Here is a 23,415-nt window from a genome sequence, read left to right as displayed (position 1 = left end):
ATAATATGTACTTGATATACTTTTTAATAGTGAATTATCTACAAAACTTTACTGACATCACTTTTATGTTCTCCCCATGATGGGAAGCACACATCAAGAGTAGCAACATACATATAAAAATTACAAATTCGATTTTAAAAGCAAAGTTTGCCATCATTTGGTCTCAATACTTAGAAATTACTGTGTTTCAGTGTTTTCTAGTGCATCAAGTGTAGTTTATTATTTTTGTCTTCCGTTCAAACCTGTCATTGGCCAGCAGCAGAAAGAAAATCTCCATCATAGTGTGTAGTATGAACACACAGTTTGAATAAATGTGTTAAAATGGAGATTTTAATATGTGCTTACAATGTTGTTAACTACATAATTTTGTGGTTTCATAGTCCAGTGAGTTTGGCAACCTAGCGCCGAAAGCCTGCAATGATGAATGGATCCGAACCACCTCAGTGGTTGTTAGTTTTAGTCTATGTCGGAGAAGACAGGCAAAAAGGTCCAGACGCTGCTGTCCTAGGGGTGAAAGCTTATTCACACGGTCACGAATTTCCAGCAGTTGTAATAATGCAGAATCCTGTGATCCCAGAGTGTAGGGGTAATCCAACTGAAGAATCAGATCTCGAATAGCTTCAGGATCAAAGTGCATGCTGTAGCCAAAAACTCGGATGCTGTTGATTTTCATGTAGCCCAAATTTCTTGAGGAATCAAGAAATTCTAGAGGTTCATAATAAATGCTGTCACTGCTGTTGGCACTCTGTGTTTTCACCCTTCCTCTTAGGTAGATGTGAATGGTTTCAAAAAATGTTTTCCACTTGTTTCCAAACGTTAAGGTCCAGTTAAAGCACTCAAGGGGTAATTCAATTTTAGTCCGTTCCCAGTCTGGAAAGCTGTTCTCATTCACAGGCACATACCAGCTCTCTGAATGACTACCACCGAAAGGATTGACATATAATGAAAGTACAGGTTCTAGTGTGCTATTCTTGGTGAGGCAAATCTGCATGGAAATACCCAAAAACATGTGGACAAGGTTGGACTTGTACTTGTTGCTCTTCAATGTTAGAAGCATCCGTTTCCTCCACGATGGGTCAAACCAACTGTTGAGTCGCATTTCATTGCTAATAAAGATAGCATGGACCTCAAGCCTCCTGTCAGCTTTCTGCAAGAGGTATTTCAGTTCAAGATCTTGCAGGTCTGTTTCAAAACCCAAGTAATTTTCAGTTGAGTCAGCGACCAAATGTTTGCATGCTCCTTGGCTCAGCACATAACCAGAATTGCAGCTTCCACAGCGGGTGTGATTGTCTGCAGCACAAGTTGCACAAGCTTGACCTTCTCCTAGCATGCATGGAGTAGCCAGCTGGCAGGTGTTCTGACCATAGGCACAAATGCAGGTATGTGTTTCTTCAGAAAATATTCCTAATTGATTATTTTCAGAGCAATACAATAATGCTTGGAAATGGTTCAGCCAGTATATCTGGGGCCTAAAAAGATAAAATTAAATATTCATCACTTAAATATGAAGTAAAATGAATGCACTGTAGATAACGTGTTACTATAGTTATAGTGGAGTCTGTCTTGTAACATTACAATGAGTGTTTGTTTTAATTATACATTCTTTTGTTTAAAACCACATCTCACAAAATATCCTCTTACAAATGTATATTCCTGTAAAATATTTGATAGAATGTTATGCAGTTTAGTAACACATACTGTAAATGTTCCAAGGTCTGCTCTCTATCTTTCATGTCACAATTTTTTTTTCAAATAATGAACAATTAAAAAAAATATTGTCACCATTTTCTATACCTGAAGCAGATGAAAATAAAAGTGCACCTTGGATTACCTTTGTTCAAGCTAGTAAAGTTAATGTATGAGTAGTTTAAATGAAACATTTAGGATGTTTTTACAAAGAAATTGGACCTTCATATTTTAAATGTCAAACTATGAATGCTGTTCTCTCAACTAAAGTACAGTGTAATAATTTCCTTAACAAATAATCAAAGTAATGTAAGTAATGTAATGAATTTGCATTACAAATTGCCAAATTTATCATTTAGGTAAATCCACAAATGTTCTTATCTTCTGTGATTTGTGTATACATTCAGTGATATTCCACAGGAATAAAATGTGTAACAATAAACATTTGCATACATTTATAATCTGTCAAGCTTTTAACTAGTTTCTTTTAAATTTAGTGTGCTACATTGCACTAACCTTTCTCTTGGCAGTATGACTTGAGGTTGCTTCTGACATCTCTTACTCAGGCTGAAGATCTTGTATACCACTCTTTGAGCCCTCTTCAAGAGGCCCTTCATACTGTTTTCCAGCTGCTCATACCGACGCTGAAAACTGGTGTCCATTGACCACAAGTGGTGTATAGTTGAAATATTTAGGAAGTAGTTCAGTGGTAGCCTTGCAAGAAACATTTTGAACTCCTCTGAAAATCAGGGGGAAAAAAAAGTAAAACTGTGCTGTACATATCAAAATAAAAGTTACTGTACATGGTTGCATGTATAGTCACATATCTAAATACATTTTCAAAAGTTAGTTTCATCATTAGGTAATATATACACATCTTGTGGTTCTGAAGTAAGAATGGCTCATACACATCTCATCACACAAACCAAACCTACTCTACAAACACAAATATTCAGGATTACGGAACAGGTCTTCATTACTCTGGTTCATGTCTGCATTTGCATCCCATCTTGATTTGTAACCCAATACTTTGCTGAATGTGCAGTAATTTTGAATCTTTTTGATATCCTCCATTGAGGAGGACAAAGCTCAAGCTTTATGCTTATGCTTATGCTTTATGTCGGTTTTACCGACATTGTTTGGTCTAAAAATAAAACATTTTCATGTAAATGCACTTACCAATATTTAACAAAATGTACTGTATTAACTACAGAATTAATATAGCAGGTTGACCTTAAGTGGCTAAGCATACTTATCCATTGGCTGCTATTGCCTCAATGCTTAATGCTGGACTGGGAATAAACAAATATTTTATGGAAGACTAATCATGCTACACATACAGTATGTTCCCATTATTATACTATCTACTGTATATACTTAATAAAGAGTTTCAGAATATTTGTTACATGGCAAGTCCGTTAACAGTTAAAAATAAACAAGTAATTTAATTCAGAAGCCGTGAAACTCAAAGCAACAGAACCTACTGTAGGTACTAAAAAAAAAAATTATTTGCTAAGGAAAATAATGTTTAAAATAATAACAGAATATACATTGTTAGTTGCACATTAAATTAACTTACATTTTTCTTTTATTTTTAAATATGTATTACAGTAAAAATATATATATATCATTTTTGTTTTGCTTCCATGTTATTACCTGAGTCCTCAAATTCTTTGTAAAGGGCACTCCAAGTTTCAGTAATTCGAAGTAAGCTTTCTTCCATTGCTTGAATATCCATGTAAGGACAGTTACAATCTGGGAACTTGTGATCACAATTGCACCAACAGTCATTATCCTGACAGACAAATCCCCCTTCAGAATTACAAGCAATGTAACTTAAAGCAGCTTGTACAAAGCGTTCTTGCAGGTAATCTGGCAAAAGCACTTGCAGACCTTATGAATAAAAAAAATAAACACTTTTTTAAGTCAAAGATGAAGATGCATTGCATAATTAGAGACGTTGACATTGTTTCCCTTGGACTGACTTTGATTTATATATTAAAATGCAGGGGCTGTTTTTCTGTTTTTACTTTTTAGCATATATTTATAGCATTTTATAGTCCAAAGATCTGAAGCAACAAATTAATTCTACCTAGTTAAAATTTGGAGAGAATCTTCTGTACCACATGTAAGCTAAATTGGCTTACACAAAGAAAAGAATAAGCAATATCAAAAAGCCATCTGAAACTGGCAATTGAATGACTAAATGTAGAGAAAATTTAAAAGTTCACTTCTTGTAAAATTCCTGATAACGTAGACCTTAGTATTAAACTCCAATTAGCTAAATCAGCATAAATTATGCACAAACTCAGGAAAGAACCTCTACCCTGAAAAATAATTAATACAGTTCTAAATACATTACTGTTAGAAAACATAATTTTCGTGAATTTACTGAGAGTAGCTGTGGACATTTAATGTACATTATATAACATATAAAGAGTATACTGTATTTGAATAACAGCATTTTTCTATTTTGTTTTTTTGTCATTTTTCTCATTTTTGGTATTTTGTCTCACTTATTTTGTTTATAATGCAATATAAAAATATTTATTTAATACAAAAACATTGTGTTTTCACATTTTTCTTGATTGTAAACAGAACCATAGCACGCTGATTCATGGTCTGACATAACTCAATTCATTCTCAAATATTTCAGTAGCCACAGTCTTTCTTTTCAGCAAGTGTTTACAATTTTATCATAAGGTGTGATTTACAGTAATTTTATTTCAATTCATAAAATTCTGACCGATTAACAGTATTAACAGTATTAATATAAAACAGCAATACCTACCTTGTAAATGAACTTTGTTTTCAGGACTCTGAACCAGAACAGAACTAACTGAATCTAGGTTGTCATAGTTACTGCATCCAAGTGGGCCTGTTCTAGTTTCCGTTACCTAGGTATAAAAGACGTTGTGTTTTCTTAGACATTATTGTACAGCATTTACATACTGGGTTGTATCAATTGGAAAACCAGAAATGGGTTTTAATGCTCCTTATTGCATAGGCAAAACAGCCCTAAGAAATATATTCACAAATACAGTGTTCAGCTTACACAGTTACAAAAGCAGGGAACATAGCACCTCTTGACTTGCTTACCACTTTTTCCCAGGAATGTTGGAGACATGACATGCATACAGTATGCAATAGATACAGGGTAGGGAATAGGACATGGTATGAACAAGACACCAAGACAATAATAAATGAACAGATGGACATTAGAAGGTTTTTACAATAAAGGTAATCCCAAAGCTACACATACTGTAATTAATTCACCTTAATTAAGACTGGTGGATGCAAACTATACCCATCTGCACTGCATTGCCATTTCTTGTGGGCATTGTTGTTAGAGGAAACCATTATTATTTTGACTATTTCAAATTCTGTATGCTGGAGGAAACTGGAACACCCAGAGGAAATCCACACAAACGTGGGTAGAACATGTAAACTCCCTACAGATAGCACACCAGGAATTGCTCCACACCACTGTACCTCATCAGTAAGAGCATAAAAAGAATACTAGAAGAATAATGCTAAAAAATGAGTCTAATAATACACATTCTGCATTTTGCTTTGACTGTCACACACAAGGAGTTATACCTTCCCACTGAGCAATTCACCTTCCTTGTTCAATGGGGTTGCTTAATAACACTATCTCCCTAATGATAATAGTTGCACTGTGTAAAAAGATATTGAACATATATATGAGTCTAATTTTTTGTGCTTCAAATGGCTAATTTATTCCAGACTGTGGGCATTTTATCGATTGTAATTACCTCATTAAAATTTTTCTCTTGTACGTACAGTACAAAGAGAGAGGCACACATTTTTTAGTTGTGTTCTTATATTTGCTGCTGTATAACATTTATTTTTTTTTTTACCTTTTTTGCATATATTGACTGACACATTTCAATTTGCTGTTCTAACACATTCTATCATGTTGCGATGACCTGGTATAAATTAGTGTGAAATGCATTGAAGTACAACTAATTTATTTAAATGTTTCATTATTGATATGGTAACACATTCTTATTAATTCAATGATGTTCCTTAATTTAACCTTTTTAAACAACATTTAATCTAATGTGAGAAATACAAAGTACCTATAACATCAAGCTGAAATGCTCGGAAAGGTTTGATGGCTGAAGCCTAAGCCTTAAAATTAGTCCAGTTCCTATTTTTCTCACAAGAATAGTTGAACTTCCAAAGTAATGGGCAAGATTTCCTGTGTATGTCCTGCGTGTGTATCCAATTCACATGTTTAAGAAATAATATAACATATTTAGAGTGTTGCTGGTATTTTTTCCTACATATTCATGAGGATTTCATCTTGTTTTTATATCATTTTATGAAATTCTGTTGAAGTTAATTCATATAAAAGCCATCCTAATATTTTTTTTATCATCCTCATAGTGATTATTAAAAGGATGCAAAACCCATTAAGTGTAAACAGCCATATTTGATCATCTTACTAAATTAAACCTTAGATTACTCTCTTTTTTTGGTATACCCATTGAGAAAGCTTTTCTCTCCAAATTGTTATTTTTTCAGACACTTTTATATTTAATTTAATTAGGATATAGTAATTATTTATTCTATCTTATTAGGCAGAAAAAGGCAGCGTGACAGATACAGTATACAGTACATCCTCTTGGTGTTTGAAGCATTTTTTCTAATTGTGTCCCTATCTCAGATGTATTGGTTACAATGTGAAATGTGGCTAAGTGACAAATAAACCTTAAGAAAAGGAAAATCACCTCTTTTATTTAGGTGATTTATTATACCTAATAAAATGAACAGAACAATTCAAAAGCCTTATAAGCTTTTCACCTTACTGACTAAATATGCTTACCTATAACACATTACAAAATCAGATGATAAATGTATTGAATACATTCGTCCAAAATCTTACCAGCCTTCCCAAGTAGTATTTATGCAGCCATACACATACAATATATTATTACAAATTTACGAAAATAGAGAAATATCAGAAATGACAGAGAGGATTAATCAATAAGAAAAATAAACAATCATAACCCCCAACTTGCAAATGATTTTGCAAAAAATATATCTTATATAGTGGTTTGTATAATTAGAGGAGCCTGAATTCTTTCCTCTCTAACACAATTTTGGTGAAAAGAGTAATTCAAGCACTCAACAAATATTTATTAACAATGACACACTAAACAACACACAACATTAAACATACAGCTTAGGCTATTTACAAATTAGGCATAACAGAGGTCTAAGTCCTGACCACTCACAAAAATCCTAGGCTGTTACCAAGTATTCAACACTTATATGATGCCTACAAAAGCCAAAATAAGAAAAAGCTGCCTTCTAAACTACACAGAATACAACCTGCAGTTAAATCTCTCCCTCTGTGAACTTGGATTATACAAAGTGAATGGGAAACCCATCTCCCTATTTTAAAATTGCACCCACTAACTGTTTTTAACTGAGGAATTATTTTCGCAGGAAAATAATTTAGGAAAGCAAAATTACAGGAAAACAAAACTCCTAATGACAACAGAATAGCAAGGTCTCTTGGTTCAAAGGTTCAAATACTTTACTCCAATCTGGTCTTTATGGATGCTCAGGACAAGGAGCTATCTCCTTCTGTCTTCCTCTGCTGTGTCCTTTTCTCTGTCTCTTTTGGTCTGTCTGTTTTATGCTTTGTTCCTTGACTGTTGATGACAGCTAATCATTAACCTAGGACATAACCAAGGAATTTACTAAGGTAAACCAAGGTAAACTAATATTGCTTTGATCACTGAATCTGGGAACCTTGCATCTCAGCAAACATCAACTTGCTTGGTGTTACCCATTGTATCTAGATTCTTAAAGATGCATTATAACTACTATACAGTATATACATATAAATATAATTTTAGTTTTAATTTTGTATTTATGATGTTGAGTTGATTTTTCACTTTTTATTCTCTGGCAAAACTGGTAAAGTTTAAATCAGACCACATAGGAGATGTAATATCAATTACTACTGAAATAGCAGTAAAATATTTTAATAAATTCCCTCAGGAAAGTAGAATATTACAACCTGTGCTTAATTTGTGCTGGAAGTCATTGGAAATGGGCTCTGGCACCTCAATTGTAGACAAACCACACTCTGGGACTTCTAAACACACATTGGTGTCATAAGAAAGAGGCGGCTTATCTCTTATGTTGCCTCTGTAGGCAGTAAGAGTTTACTGCTTAGTATCTGTCTGGGGTTTTCTGGGTGACCAGAATGTTAGGTTTCTGAAATGCCTTGTCGGTAAATACTGTACATAGAGTAATGTGTTTGTTGTATGTTTTGTGGTGTGTTGTGTAGTTGATGTCTTGTCATTGTAATAAATATTTGTTTAACCAAGTGTGCCTGGATTATTACTCTTTTCACCAAAGCTGTGCCAGAGAAAAAAAGAATTCATGTGCCTTTAATTATACCAACTGCTTAGGTGTATTCTGGAAAAAGCACTTATAAGTTTTATTATGAGTAATAATTTTTAGGATTATGAGTAATTATTTCACTTATTGACTTAACCGCTCGGTCAATTCCTGATTTACACCGTTTCATCACCCCCCCATTACCACCCACATGCAAAACTGTTAGCATTGATAATTTAATATAAAATGCTAATACATTATGAATATCAATTTCTTATATGTGAAATGTGGCTGGTACAGGGGTGAGCTGCTGCTTCCTAATCGCTCTAGGGTCTGACACTTGCTGTGTGATATTTGTATATTCTCTCAGGTTTGCATAAGATTTATGTAAGTAGCTTAAGTAGCTCCCACCTTCCACAGACATGCTGGTTCGATGAAATAGTTATTCTAAATTCTCCCTTCGTCCATTGGTCTGTGATGGACTGGCATCCCATGCAGGTCAGTATGACAGGTTTGAGAGTATGGTATGAGAGTCCAATCTGAGACTCTCAAAAGCATTCGAACTTCTCTTGGTTGGTTGACCAACCTTTTGGTGTACAGTATGTTGGTGAGTTGGAGGTTTATTTGGGCTATCAGGGTTGGGCACATTGAGCTGACAGAAATTAAGATTTGAATGCAAGATTTGACAGTATACATTACATCAGCATTTTCCCTCTACTTAAAAGCTCAAAATAAAAAAATACATTAAGACTACCCTATTTCCAACTCAGCAAGACAACTAATTATACATCCATCCAGTTACTGTCTACTTGTCCTGGTGAGGGCTGCAGCAACTAATTATACCAATGTACAAACTGCTATTAGAGTCACTCAAATACATTTTCCTTTTCTGTTTTATATAGATTTGCAATTTTTTTTACTAGTGGTTTTCCTTGTGCAGACATATCTCATAAAATGTATTTTTGATTTACCATTTTCACATTTTCATGTGGCATGAAATACAGTAGGGGGTGTGTTAAAAATATCCTTTATTGTTACCCTTATAGAGATCACAATCTGTTAAATTGTTGGTTAAAATAAATAAAATGATAAATAAATTAGAAGTATGTCCTTAATGTATTCAATGTTAATGCTAAATTATAAAAACCTCAATCAAAATGTCTCATAAGTCAACTGTGAGCTCAGCATAATATTACAAACGTATTTACTTAAGGTTAATAAATAAATACATTTTAAAAAAGATCTGTCATTTCACAAAATTGAACACCATAGAAAGGGTATGAATACCTTTTGCAAACCACTGCACATAAGAAAAAGTATTATAACTTCAGGAGACATTCCAACTAAGAAATTCCTTAACATTTTTTTAAATTCACTACAGCAGGAACTCTATCAGTCTAGATAATTGTACCTCCAGGATGACTTTGAGGTAGACTGGCAGAACAATTTGAAAAATCCTAACAGTTTTCCCATCTGTCTGGTGTCTTGCCTGTGGATTACTTCCTTACTGCTATCTGTTTCTCCCCTTTTTGTTAAAAGCAAATGTTTATTAACAATGTATTCGACAAACTCAACAGCTGGCTCAAAAACTAGGTATGAACTGGTTTTGTAAAAAAACAAGTATAGCCACATTCTGTATTGCTGTGTGACAAGTAATCCATAGTTATATTAAAGCAAAAAAAAAAACAACAAATGTCCAAGTGTGAGGATTTACTGTTTGTAAATTACATTAATGATTTTCAAACTTAAAATCAACAGTGACTAAAGTTTAACAGTTTCAGTTCATTTTCTAAGTATGAGCCACAGAAAGGTAAAGACAGCCACGAATGATCAGAAGTAGATTTTGCAAGAGGATTTTTTTTCCCTTTTTTCTAAAGAAAGAAAATCAGAGTTAAGATCATTACAGTAATGGTGAAGGAAAAACAGGCTGTGGTAACCTGATTGGGAGGATCTTTGAGTAATGCAAATCCAGGAACAATCATTATTGATGTAAGCTCTACGCCAAAACATACCTTGATAGCAGTGGAAGCAATCTGAATGTGATGTAGTTTACGAAGAGTACTCTCTCTGTCAATAAAATAGGAGGCAGCCAGCTGATGAAGAGTCTCTAGTGTGACGATGGAGCTGTTGCTGGCATAGTCATTCACATCTGCTCTCTTGCTCAGTTTTGTTTTGTCCACAAAGATGGTCAGTGCTTCTTCTCCTGCGTATGAAACTCAATGTCACCGATTTGTGTAAAAACAAATAGCTCAAGAAAAATCTTCATAAATCTATTAATTACATGTCCATTATCACTCAATGCAAAACACAAAGTATATATTTTTTGTAGACGATTAAGCCCAAAAGGAGATAAAGGTTTAACTTTTGAGCTGTCTAGGAACCTCATTAAATATTATAGAGTATTTATAAATATTTATAGAGTTGTGATTTTTTCAAAATTGTATTATACTGTATATTTTCCAAATAGTACAGGAAATTTACAAATTACAGAACTTGAACATAATCAGTACTGAGAAAAAGTTATTCAGTTTGGGTGCAAAAATATACTCAAATATGACTCTCAAAACCACTTGGACTAGGTAAGTAAGTTTAACACCAGTTAGGGTCTTAAAAACTTCCCCCAAATGGTTGGCTGCCCAAAGAGATTATTGTTATTTCTGATATTTTGTTGTGGGAGATGGTGTTCCTTCAAATTGTGATACATGGGGACTGTGACATATTACCACAGTTCTGTAAATAAATATAAATGTCAGTTTAGAGAAAACAATATAATAAACTGGTTTGCTTTTGAATTGTTTGGCATGTTAGATGTACAGTGTGTGTATGGATACTTCCAAAACAAAAAGAATACTAGAGAATAAAACAATGTTCCTTTGTTAAATTATTCTATAGCCCTTCTTATCCATTCTCTTTTAATATGGTTACTACAACATAAAAGTTTGTCTTGTGTTCTTGTGTTGTGCTGGTACAAGTTGTCTATTCTTTGATAAAATTCCTATAATTGACCTTTGTGAGTTATAAGCAGATAAAGTACTGGCTTTAAAATAAACCCATTTGTCTTGGAAACTAAGATGTTCTTGTATAGTCAGTATATTTCTCTATGTGAAGCTTTGATTGATGTTATGCCATGACCCTTGACAAAGATTGATCTGTTCATGGATGTCAAAAATGTAATATTTCTCTTGCCATTTTTTAATAACAGTCCATATGTTTGCTATAGATTTCACTTCAAACTACACTGATTAAACTTACTGTACATATTAAGGTAATTTTACAATAGCTGTTTTTTTGCCTATGTGCACAAAACATAAACAAGTTTTTTTAATATGAAAACTACAGATTGTCTACCAGATAATGCTCATGTTTTATGTATTTTAGTTTTAGTGTAGTTTTTTTTTCTATTTTATTACCCAAAGGTTCATATGATTTGTCTTTTCTAGATGAATTCTGAGATAGAGCAATAGTGATTACATTATATATAATACATTTTGCATATTTGTGTATTTGCTGTATACTACTGTTTTGTTCAGTATGCCGAATTTAGACCTTCACTTTCTCAAAGAAGATCAATAGGGAGCCATTGTGTTTTGTAAGATATTACTGAATCAGTAGTTTAATTTATTTGCTTTTAGTATAATAATCATTGTTATTGTTATTATATGAAATTTTAAAAATGTATTGTGGCTGGATCTGTTAGATTGAAAGCTCTCAATAATTAGAAAACTATGTATAGTACTTTGAAGTATAGTACTGTAACATTCATGTACTAGAAGCCTACTTCTGTAAATCCAGTTAATCTGGAATCATGTAACTAAAGGGAAAAATGTAATAGCTGAAAATAACAAAAAACAATATAATAATGTTTCTGAATGTTATATAATATATACTGTACCTGCTAGTGGTATCTGAAAATAAGAAGGTACAAAATAGTATTCTTCCTTCTTCATAAACATTTTCTAAACCAGTTCTTTAACTTGGTTACTTGCTGTGGTTATTTTTGGAAGGTTTTAACATTACTCATTTTAACTACATTACCATTGAACACTTGCAAGGTTCAAATTACAAACAACAAACAACATATACTGAAACAAACTTAAGTTACATACTGTAAGTACTTATTAAGTACCAAGGTTGGGCAGGACCAGTGATTTTAAATGTGGGGGGGCAAAGCCATCAGAACTCCTTAATGGGAAAACCAAGTTGTGGTTTTAGATAATGTTCTTATTTTTTTGTGTAGTACAAACTAAACAAAATACATGCTATCAAAACACTAATTTAGACAAATTTATAATTAAATGTGTTGATTCCCTTTCCCTAGAAGTTGTGTGGCTGTTTTTTATAATGTACTCTATAAAAATAAACCACTTTAAGTAAACACTAAAATCTGTTCAGTTATTGTGTGCATTCTTGTGTTCCGTCGGTCCAGATTTTACCCAATCCCTTAAAGATTCAGTAAGCACAAGAGATTCTCTTTAAGAACCACAATTTCAACACAATGCTACAATATTCACGACAAAATGTTTTTGATTAATAATATATTATATTTTGGTGCATTTCAAAGTAATTTCATGTAAGTTTTCATTCAGCGATTTTTATTCATGCCATTGTTTTATTTTCAATTCCTCTGCAAGCAATTATAAGGGCAAAAATCTTATTTATTTGTTTCTATATACTGTATATTACATATAATACTTACTCTGCAGTGTAATAGAAAATTAAACTTGTTCTAAAAAAAACATCACTAAGCAATGTAGTTTTTAATTTAACTTGTGGCATTTCATACATGAACTAAGAAACCACATTTCCCATACAATCAGTTGTCCAATTAGAGTTATGCAAGGCTGCAATAATGAGTAATGTGGGGAAAAAGTTTTCATTGTGAAAACATTTAAAACTGTACCTGTTTAGTAATACTGTAGACCCAGTAATATTACTGGTACAACACATGTCCAGTATGACTCACAATATTAGGGAATAAGCAGTAGAATGGCAATTATATTAGCCATTGTAATAACAGATATGGTTATTTTGCCACTAAAATATAGATAATAAACAGTAATCACAACATAAAACAAAATTACTGGTTTTCTAATTACTATACTGTATACACACAGAACAATAATCATGTTTGTGTAAAGTATATAGTGTTTGTAAAACTTTTTTTTAATAAACTTTATAAAAATTGTATTACCATTGTTAGATTGTGATAAATCACATTTTGAATTGTCACTGTGGTAGTGACATAAAAAAGCATTTTATATACAACATTGTTTGACCACTTGTTTGTGGGTAGTACTGTTTATGATCAGCATATGAAAGCACTAACACTAACAGGTTAATAAACGTTAAATTTTATAGCATACTCTTTTTGCACCTCAGCACAGAATCTAAAAATAAATTATAATAAACTAACCCATTCATGATTCGATCAAGAAAAGCTGACATTGCAAAAACCCTTTTGAGGTTTTAAGTGATCTGTTTGGGAGTCTGGGAATTTTAGTGTTATCTATTAGTTTTTTTGTTAAATACACATATATATTTTTTTTATTTTTCAAGTTTTTTTGCATGTATATTTGACCTAGACTGACAGCACATAAGTGTGCAGCAGCACAGTGGTTGCAAAATTTAAGTCTTAATTGCACCACCAGGCAGTTGCAGGACTGCACAATTCTGTATTCAACAATTTTGGGAATAACTAGAAAGAGGTGTTGCACATCACTTCTGTACAACTGGGTATCTAGCACAGCATGCATATGGGCACCTCATGCATTGTAGATACTGTAGCTTCAATTGCAGTTATATAATTGGCACTATTTGAACTTATAATCATTATTCTGATGTTTTGGCAAAATTAAAAATGCAAACTTTCCCATAAGAAAAATAAAAACAAAAACACCATTGCAAGAAAATGCTGAAATTGGAAAACAGGAGTTTTTAAAAAGATACAGATCTGCTTAGGCTCTTAGCCTTTGTCTGAAATGAACTAAAAAACTCATTCCGTAGCTGTAATCCAAATGTTTTTGTTGGTGTAAATATTTCACTTTTATTTTTGGGGGGAGTGGGGTGACAAAAAAATAACAAAAGAGACCACATTGTGAGAAAGTTCAAGAAATTCAGAGAACAAGACAATATGTAATGCATTAGCATAGCGGTGTTTTTTGGCATGAACTCACTTTTCTTAAAAGCAACAGTGTAGCCAAGAGGATTAAGTAGTTTAAACTCACAGTGAGGCATAAGCTAATGGGTGCCCAATGTGGAGGTTGGGTTTGGTCTAGAGTATTATAACTTTGAATGCTGGATAGGAATATGTAGTCCTGTATTATACTAATTCAAATAGTTTACAACGGTGGCACATTTTGTTGTTGGCTGCCTTTCCAAAATAAGCATTATGTGGGAGTGTGTGATGACATATGTAGCTCAATAATTTTCACTTATTGACGAATTTCATTGTGCATTATTGAGTTTCATTGTGCAATTGTGAAAGCATTTTCATTATGTCTATAAAAAGCAAGGGATCTTTATATCTACTGTATTTATCATTGTCAGTATAGTATCTACCAATCTACTATAGATAGATTAAACTTAAATAGGAGGAGATTTTAAAAGACGCATGACCACTTCGCAGATGTCGTTGCTTTAAAATTAATATAGTTAAACCATAATGCTTATTTCCCTTATTGACATCAGTGTGAGTTCTTTTATTTGTATAGCTAGAATGAAAACAGTACTTATAAAAATATATCCGTATAATTTTCTTTTTACACATCATAGGTGGAATTTTGTTGATCGCTTCTTTAATTTTAGTTTTGTTGCTGTTTTAGTTTTTTTAGGTAGGATTTAAATGTTGTTGCATGTCAAAGTCCATATCCTCTCCATTTCATTTTTAGCCTAGTACAATAAATCTATATTTCTACTTAATTGGAATGTTTTATCATTTGCAAAACTGATTATACCTCCTAATGTGGCTGACATTAAGAAATGGGTTCCATATTTCTTTATGAGGTTTTCAATAATCAGTTGAAGGCTTGGTCTGCGTCCCAGCAGCCTGATGTTTCTTATTAACTCAGGGGCAAGAGGTAAAGGTGAGCCAAGAAAATCTCTTCTCTCAACAGCCAGGTTATGCACTTTCCATCGTCCAAACTCTCTGCAAAAAAAGAAGAATCATTGTGCTTAAAAAAAATGTGACAAAATAAAAACATTACTGATAATCCTTAATTGTATTTTTAGCAAAAGCATTGACAGCAGCAGTAACAATGACTACAAAAAGTTTCATGTTAGATTTGTAAAACAAACACTAATACGGTATATTAAACATCACAAAAAGGTTACTTTTGAAAACTGAAAGCTTAGCCCAAACAGGTAGGGAACATCCAAGTACAGTAAGTTCCAAACAGAAGAAAAGTAAAAAAAAAATACAAAGGTCTAATGATAAAAATGATACAATTTTTTAATATAAATAATTTATTCAAGAACAAAATATTGCTGGAAAACACACAAATCTGAAAATGACCAAGAAACTTCTCTGTTCCCATGTGGTCCATTCCATGTCTGTCTAAATGAGCACAGAAACCTTGCTAAATAGTGAAAAACAACAATCTATATCTCATATTCACAGTCAACCAAAGGAATATGAAAATGCTCTCTTGACACTTCTCTTGTTTTCTAGCAAAAGGTACCAGAACTGTCCTGGACTTTTTTATTTAGAATGGTATTTATTTAACTACATTTTATTTGTTGTTATATTATTTCTATTAGCCATTGTCAAAACACCAAATGACAGTTGTCTGTTAAAGACAGTGCACATTCAATTTCTACACAGAGTAACACGGAGCATATTTTACCACATGATGATTAATTGTAATTCACTTTCATGTGTCCCATACCTGAATAATCATTACAATATATTTATAAAAAAGTTTTCATTTTTCTCTGGTAGGTTACTGTATATTTATTTATTTTTTGTAAGAAGTAAATGAGAATGCCCATTATGGAGTCAAACTATTAATTGATTTGCTACAGATAATGTGGGAAATACTACAATATTCTCTTTTCACAGAATACTGTAAGGGAAATACAAAAGGCATGGTACTTCATTTAATATATACAGGATATAATCTTTGCCTCTGTATTTTAAATGTTTTTCTCATGCCCATAATGCAGCGAAAGTTTCATGTTAGACCTGTAACACCTGCACTTGCTAAAGGTTAGCTGTTCTGCACACATTCAATATAATGGGCACTAATATATTAAAGCAGCTGTCATTCTCTACACTTGATAGATTACCCTTTTAAAAGGGACCCTCAACTCTGCAGCTCTTCCCTTTAAAATCTGCAACAGTAACATTATACTGCACTGAATGATTTCCAAATAATAACACGTTTATGGACTCTTTTGGAAAATGGAGTTTGACTCGTGGTCGTGGGACTTAAGTTAAAAATTACAGAAGTTTGTAAAAAACAATCTGAAACTAAGTGTAAACCTTTTAGTGAGTATATCATCTCATTTGAAAAGCTTTATCATGATAAAGACTGTTGGTAATCTCTAATAATTGATTATTGCTTATGCTTATGAAATGCTCCAATATAAAAATGACAGTGAGATGCAAAATGTTACCAGATTGTAGTTTGTGCCTGAGCTACGAAAAATATTCTCAAGAACAGATTTTTAAAAATCATTAGTTGTTCACTCACAGCAGAGCCTCATTGTAAGTTAAAGCCTTTTTCTTTCCTACTGTTTTAAACTAAGGTTTCCCACAGAATGATTTAGTATATTTTATTGTAACTGTGAAATGCTTTCATTTTTTACAATCTCAGGTAAAATTGTAACATTTAGAACATATTATATCTAGTAAACAGAATTTTGTGTTTTTGACATTTATTTGAAATACATGGCTAAAAGCAAATTCTTGTTTTCTCACAAATACAAAGCTGGACAATATTATCATATCACAAATAATGTTCTGGGAAACAGAATTGGGCAGTAATTGGGGTTAAGGACTCAGTATTGGAAGGTTGAGGTTGCAAAGGGACACTTCTGTTATAGTCTATAAAAGGCAGTTCCATCACATAGCTTCAAGTAAATGCACAGCTATGTAAACTGGTATGAGGTAGTTTAAACTTATAGATGGAAATATGGCCAAAATAGATAATTCAATAATATTTAATTTTATAGATACAATTGGAGACATCACCAACAAAGAGCAGTTTTGCCTATACTTCCTTAAGGGAACTTTAAGTATTGAAAGGTTCTTCTACATGACCAAGGCAGTGTTCAAGCTAATCTAACTGGGAGCATGGTGGAAATTAAAGATAAGCGCTGCATACTTTTGAATAATTTTTGTAATTTCAGCATACACTCTAAGCTCTATTTCTGAAGCAATAAAATAAAATGTTAAAAAAGACAGATGTGTAATTTATTAAAGACTTGGTCAAGTTGGGTTTAAAAAGAAAAAAAGGATGGCAGTTTAATTACAAAGCACAAAGTTGTGGGCCACCTTGATTTCTGTTCTGTACAAGCAGACACATTCTAGAAATACAGATTGTGCACTTCAATAAAGCATTCTCAGATTTTTAACTGATTCAATTTGTTTGTAGTAAAGGAAAGTGTTGCACATAAATGATGTGTAAGTGCAAATTGAAACAGTAAATCCCCCTCTATTATATGCTCCTTCAGTTACACCTGGCTATGATAAGCTCTGCTTGTCTTATCTTAACCCCTGAGCAGGCTCAGCAGCTTCTAAGGTTTTTCTACAATAAAACGCTTTTGCAGCTGTTCTTAACCTGTCCATTCTGAATAATGGCTTTTCATTTAGAAGAGAATACAGAATGATTTTAAAAAAATAAATATTTACCACAAAGAAAGATAAACTACACAATATTTATACTTTCTAGTAGTCTTAGTACAATCAAGAGAAAAGGTCGAAAATTGAAAGAGGAATGAGTCAGCTCATTTTGTTATGGCTACTTCTTTGTTGCTGTTACATACCATTAAAACTGTGAGAATAGGCATGTGTACATTAACTGTTCTGATACAAAAGCATATGATGTAATGGAAAATTTTAACTTATTTGTAAAGAAAAAGAAACTCTGTAGGAGAACCTTTGGTGTTAAAATAATATTGTCACCTGTAATATTTCCAAATTAGCATTAGTCAAAAATAAGTTATATGGTAATGTCAAGTCTTAAAAGTCTAAAAATAGAGTTGTAAAAACTATGTACACCACAAGTACATTAACCATGCCTGGCAGCTTTATTACCACATGGTAGCGTAATCTTGTCAGATCTCAATGGCTAAAAAAGGCTGGAACTAGCCATTGAGAAGGACAAGCAAGTTGTTGGAGCAAGTGGTGTTGTTGGACCAGTGAGTTGTGCTTTTCCCTTTGGACAACCTCTGCCCCACTGTGGTGACTGTTAGGAGATATCATATCATCTTTCAGATGAGACACTAAGGTGGTATCATGGATATTTGGTCACTCAATATTGCAAGTCACTTTTTGGAACCTCTGGCTAACACCACTCTGGTGCTGTGCTGTACATTTTGGACTTCCTTAAGCTCCTTATTCAATTGGTGAAGTAATGTCTTGCCTCTCTATCCGAACTGGTCTGTGTAGATAAGGTCCATTAGTCAGGTAGTCAATTTTGAGCAAAGATTAAACCAAGAAAACCGAGGAGCATTCAGAACAAATCAGGCATAGAGTTGTAGAAAGGCACAGAGAAGGATAGAGTATAAAAACACCTTATAGCCATGCAAGGAGGAGACTCATTAGAGATGCTACTTTGAGGCCAATTATGTCAGAGTTGAAAGTAAATGTCCATAAGTCAAAAATATCCTACAGTACTCCCCAAAATGGCCTGTATGTACTGAAATATACCAGTATCTAAAATGATGCTTGAAGTTTGCAATAAAACATTGAAGTGATACTGCAAATGACAAACTTTTACCTTATAGGTCTATATTCAAAGCTTTACATGTATCAAAAAGCCAACAATCACATCACATAGTCAGCATCATCCCTACTAACAAATCAAATATAATGGAGGCAGCATTATTATTAATAAAAGCAGTTATGTTAAAAAGCTGCTGCCAATTTCTGTCAAAGCATGTTTGATAATCCTGACTGTGTTGTCTATCAATGATACCTAACCAAATACATGGACCTTGAGCAAAGTTCACAAAGAAAACTGAATAACAATTGCACCATCCCAATATACAAAGTTGGTAGAGCCTTTTGACTGTGATTGCTGCCACTTCTGTAAGTATCGACTCAGGAAGGGTGAATGTTTAATCAATAAAATATTTTACTGATTATTTTTTTTCTTTGCTGTGTTTGTTAACATTAACCTTTGGTGACATATAAAAATGTTAAGTTTGAGCCTTCAGGTTTTGGTTACAAATATTCACTTTAAAAAATAATGAGTATTAGAATAAATGAGAATACATTTTTGGAATGTGTTGAATGCTTATATACAGTATGCATTTAACACATGTTAATTCTTTGCCAAGGCGTACTAATTCATACAATGTGCTGTAAACAAAACAAGCAATGTAAGTGCAATAGAAATACAATCCCTTATCATCTTTATACAGTATGTCATTAAATAATATTGAATCACACTGTTAAATCTTACAGCTAGACAGTTTAATGCAGTATTTACACAATTATTCTTGAGGGGATTTTTTTGGCCACTTTGCAATCACAGGTCCCATATTTCTATTCCTGCTGAATGCACATATCAATATTATATGAGAATGAATGACATATCTTGAAAATTGCCATTCATATTAAAAGAGACCTACATGAAAAGAATATGAAATATAGTCAAACAACTACCTTTCTGCTTCGCTAATATATTCAAAGTCGTTGCTATGTCATGCATTGCCAAATAGTGATGTGTAACCACAAGGCAGCTGTGGGTACCTGCACCAGTATTGTTATAAAAGTATTTGGGTGATTCTTTCATCCAAAGAAACTTAATTGTGTATCCATTATAGAGCAAGGCATTTTACAATCAAATACAATCTGATCCAGTACAATCTAAGTGAAGTATTTTACTCAAGGGTACAAAAGCAATGTCCCACCCAGGATTTGAACCTGCAACCTCCTGGAGTAGAATTTAATGTTTGGACTACTGTACATAAGCATTGAAAATTTTATAAATGATCAAGATGGCACAATATATTAAAGTTATGACAGAAAGAAAATAATTTCACAGTAATTTGTAAAAAAGCAAAAGATATCATACTTAGTTTCTTATACTGTATACTGCACTGTAATTATTTTAAAAACTAATTAGGAGAGATAATGGTGCACAAGGTGCATACAAGTACACAACTTCCTTGCATTAATTTAGTCTGGTTCTTGTTTTGTAACAATACCTGTTTGGTTATTTATTAGAATAAATATCAATAATAAATGAGTGCATTTGCTGATTTCATTATAAGAAATCAAGAGGACATCACCATCTTTTTTAAACCCCAACCTGTCTGGACCAAGCTATGAATATGGCAACTCTAAAATAATTTTCTAAGGGTTGTTCCTACCGTAATTTAGATACCTTTTAATATTAAAAACTTCACAAAACTCAATAAAAGTATTCAGCTGGCTGAAAATATGGACATGACTCTCTTTTCTAGACCTTCAGCCTGCTAATTTTATGGGAGATATCTGTCATTATTATGAATGCTTCCAATGGATTATATTGTTACAGTTGTTTCAATACCAGCACTCACTAATTTCCACAGAATGTATTTTGACAACATTCAGCATTGTGTGTAATGTTATTTGAATGCTCATTTATAACAAGCTCACTTTTCAAAAAGGTTTTACGTTTATGAAATACTTGTTATTGACAGATCTTCAACCAAAGATACCCCCGTTAGTCTTTTATGATTCGTTCCAATCCTTATGCCACAAAAAGTCAGACATTCTTCTTTTCCTCGTCCTCCCTACTCACCTGTATATTTTGTATCTGGTAGAGAATCCTTGTCGGTTCCTTTCGACAAAATCTGTGTATTCCTGCGTGTGGTGGAAAGGTCCCTTGTCTGAAAGGAGCCAATCAAGGGGACCGCTAGCATGCTGATCTGAAAGCACTGCAGCAGCTAAAACCCAGCAATGGAGGCTCAGTGTTATCCACTCCCATAGAGCCATCAGAGAGAGCAGTTCAGCAACAGCACTGTACCACTATATCATTTCCCCAATGGTAACTTGGAATCTTCATTTTTTCTGCTCTCCCTGCACACCTAGGTGAAGACACAAATAAACGCACAGCAAGCAATTAGAGAACAACCCCCACAGAATTCATGTTCCTTTTATTTGGCTGCAAACAGTTTCTGAGCCTTTGCAAGAAAAATAAAAAAAAATAAAACTGTCCACTTTATACCAGTTCATTCTGACCTATACTTTACAACTGCCTGACACATATGTACTCATATGAAACTATTCAGATTTGTTAACACTTAATTCTTTTGTCCATAAGAAACAAGCAAGTACTGTAACTCGTGAATCCATACAGTATCAGAATGAACATTACAGTAAGTAAACAGAAATGAAATGATAAATGCAAAATTTACTTGTGGAAGGATTATTTGGAAGTGTTTATCCTTACCTTGATTTGTAAGTTCTAGAAACATTTCAAGCTCTAAATCTGTTGCAGGTTTTCCTTGATAATTTTTGGGAAGAATGTGGCTATGTTAAGATTATATAAATAATAAGATTAAGATGGTAATAAGAGTTTCTGCTAATCTAGAAATTACTGTATATACTGTATATTTGAAAGCATCACACTGACAAGCAAATTGGAAGATCTTCAAATCCTTAAGAAAACATCAGTACATCTGTACATTTTTTATTAAATACAATCTCAAATTTATAAGATTTCTAGGCAATATACCAATCATGTATTTATTTTTTCAATATGTATGTTTTAAGTATTTTTTTTCTTCTTTATAGATTTGTTCTTTATACATACTGTACAAGCTGAAAGGTGACATTATTGCATAATTCAGGTGGGTAGCTGCGTCAGCATGCGTAGGCTGCAAAGGAACAAGTAATAGGTTTATTCCATGCTGAAAAAAAGAAGAAAGAAAACACAACGTTTCGTCCGTGGAGCCTTCTTCGGGTGTGAGAATTATGTATTATTGCATAATGTTTGTTACAGTACTTCCTTTCAGCCAGTGACTACATTGAAACTCCATTTTGTAAGCATATACAGTGTGTTTGTTTTCATGCTTAAGGGTTGTTGATTATATATTTTTTCATATGAACCAAGTACATTATTTTCAAAAAATTTAGGATGATAAAGAATGATGTATTATGTGTAGTATGGGAAAGAAGTGTCTTTTTATCATCAAAAAAGACTTGAATAGCTCCACTAAAAGTACTCAATAATAATTACATTCAGTTTTGATATGACCTTGAGGTATTCTGAAAAAATATAATAGGGACAGAATCTTCATATTAAGCTTTATCTTTGTGAAAGAAAAAAAAAACATCATATGAAATGATGTTTTGAGGGTATTTCCCAATGTGACATTCAGTAAGAAATTAGTTTTGTAAATTCTGCTGCCTATGCAGAAAAAGTAATCATTTGGCCCTATTATCTCCTATTAATCTTTTCTACCTACAAATCACTACATGTTCACATACAGTACATGTACATAAGGGAAAAGCAATAATGTTACATTGCAATACATTCTTTTAAACTACAGCAGTTATCCTGTACATCAGAGGGTTACCATGGATTAATGCAAAGCAACTAAAAGGCCAGTTCTCTCTTCAGCACTACAGTTCAGTTCACTACTGATTATTTTAATCAGCTCCAGTTTCTAAAGCCTTAATAATAAGCACAATTGTGTAGTAGTTTAAAGCTTTTGCTAAAAATGTTCCCCAAAAAGCATATCTTTCTGCAAACGTGCTTACCAATAGCAGTAATAGAAACAAGCTGCACTGACATAATCAGACTTAATTTGTTTGGATGTTCCATTTTTATTCCAGTTTTTTTTTGCATATGTGTAACAGGAAAAAAATTGTTCTCATCAACATTCAAGTAATAAAAGCTTGTAGCTTAAACACTATGAATTAATCAGTATCAATTACCTCACTAATTATAATAGGAAGCTTAATCATCACGAAAGATATTCTTCATCAAGTCCCAACACAAATTTACCTGGAAATTAAATCTTTTTTATAAATAATATTGTGAATATGTTCAGAAAGGTACCAGATCCTACTTTTCTAGCATGTTTTTTTTGTTATACAGTATGTTATTTGAAGTCTCAGTAGTATAAGAATGCTGTCATGTTCCAGTCCACTACCTTTTTGCTAGAGCTTCTCAAGTGAAAGCCTTG

The 23,415-nt window shown here is 32.9% G+C and overlaps 1 protein-coding gene across 1 annotated transcript; it reads right to left on the bottom strand.

Moving 5' to 3' along the window:
* Window positions 1-311: 311 nt before the first annotated feature.
* Window positions 312-21,232, bottom strand: LOC148823537 (BMP/retinoic acid-inducible neural-specific protein 3-like). Its single transcript, XM_088927461.1, has 7 exons — window positions 21,024-21,232; window positions 15,024-15,214; window positions 10,083-10,273; window positions 4,478-4,583; window positions 3,343-3,579; window positions 2,203-2,425; window positions 312-1,469 (listed from the first exon to the last, which is right to left on the bottom strand). Exons 1-7 carry the CDS (start codon window positions 21,215-21,217, stop codon window positions 353-355), a joined length of 2,259 nt encoding a protein of 752 aa, XP_088783587.1. The 5' UTR covers window positions 21,218-21,232; the 3' UTR covers window positions 312-352.
* Window positions 21,233-23,415: the final 2,183 nt, after the last annotated feature.

Source organism: Atractosteus spatula, chromosome 11 (assembly GCF_055471065.1).
Source record: "Atractosteus spatula isolate fAtrSpa1 chromosome 11, fAtrSpa1.hap1, whole genome shotgun sequence".
Classification (NCBI taxonomy): domain Eukaryota; kingdom Metazoa; phylum Chordata; class Actinopteri; order Semionotiformes; family Lepisosteidae; genus Atractosteus; species Atractosteus spatula.
Note: the sequence above shows the minus strand (reverse complement) of the source record. Positions and strands in the feature narration are given on the sequence as shown.

Coding starts and splice junctions, on each gene's coding strand:
- LOC148823537 (XM_088927461.1), bottom strand. CDS start 21,217: ATGGCTCTATGGGAGTGGATAACACTGAGCCTCCATTGCTGGGTTTTA. Junction 10,274..15,023: donor AATGTCAGCCACATTAGGAG/GTATAATCAGTT, acceptor TTTCATACGCAG/GAGAAGAAGCACTGACCATC. Junction 4,584..10,082: donor TTGCTTCCACTGCTATCAAG/GTATGTTTTGGC, acceptor TTTTATACCTAG/GTAACGGAAACTAGAACAGG.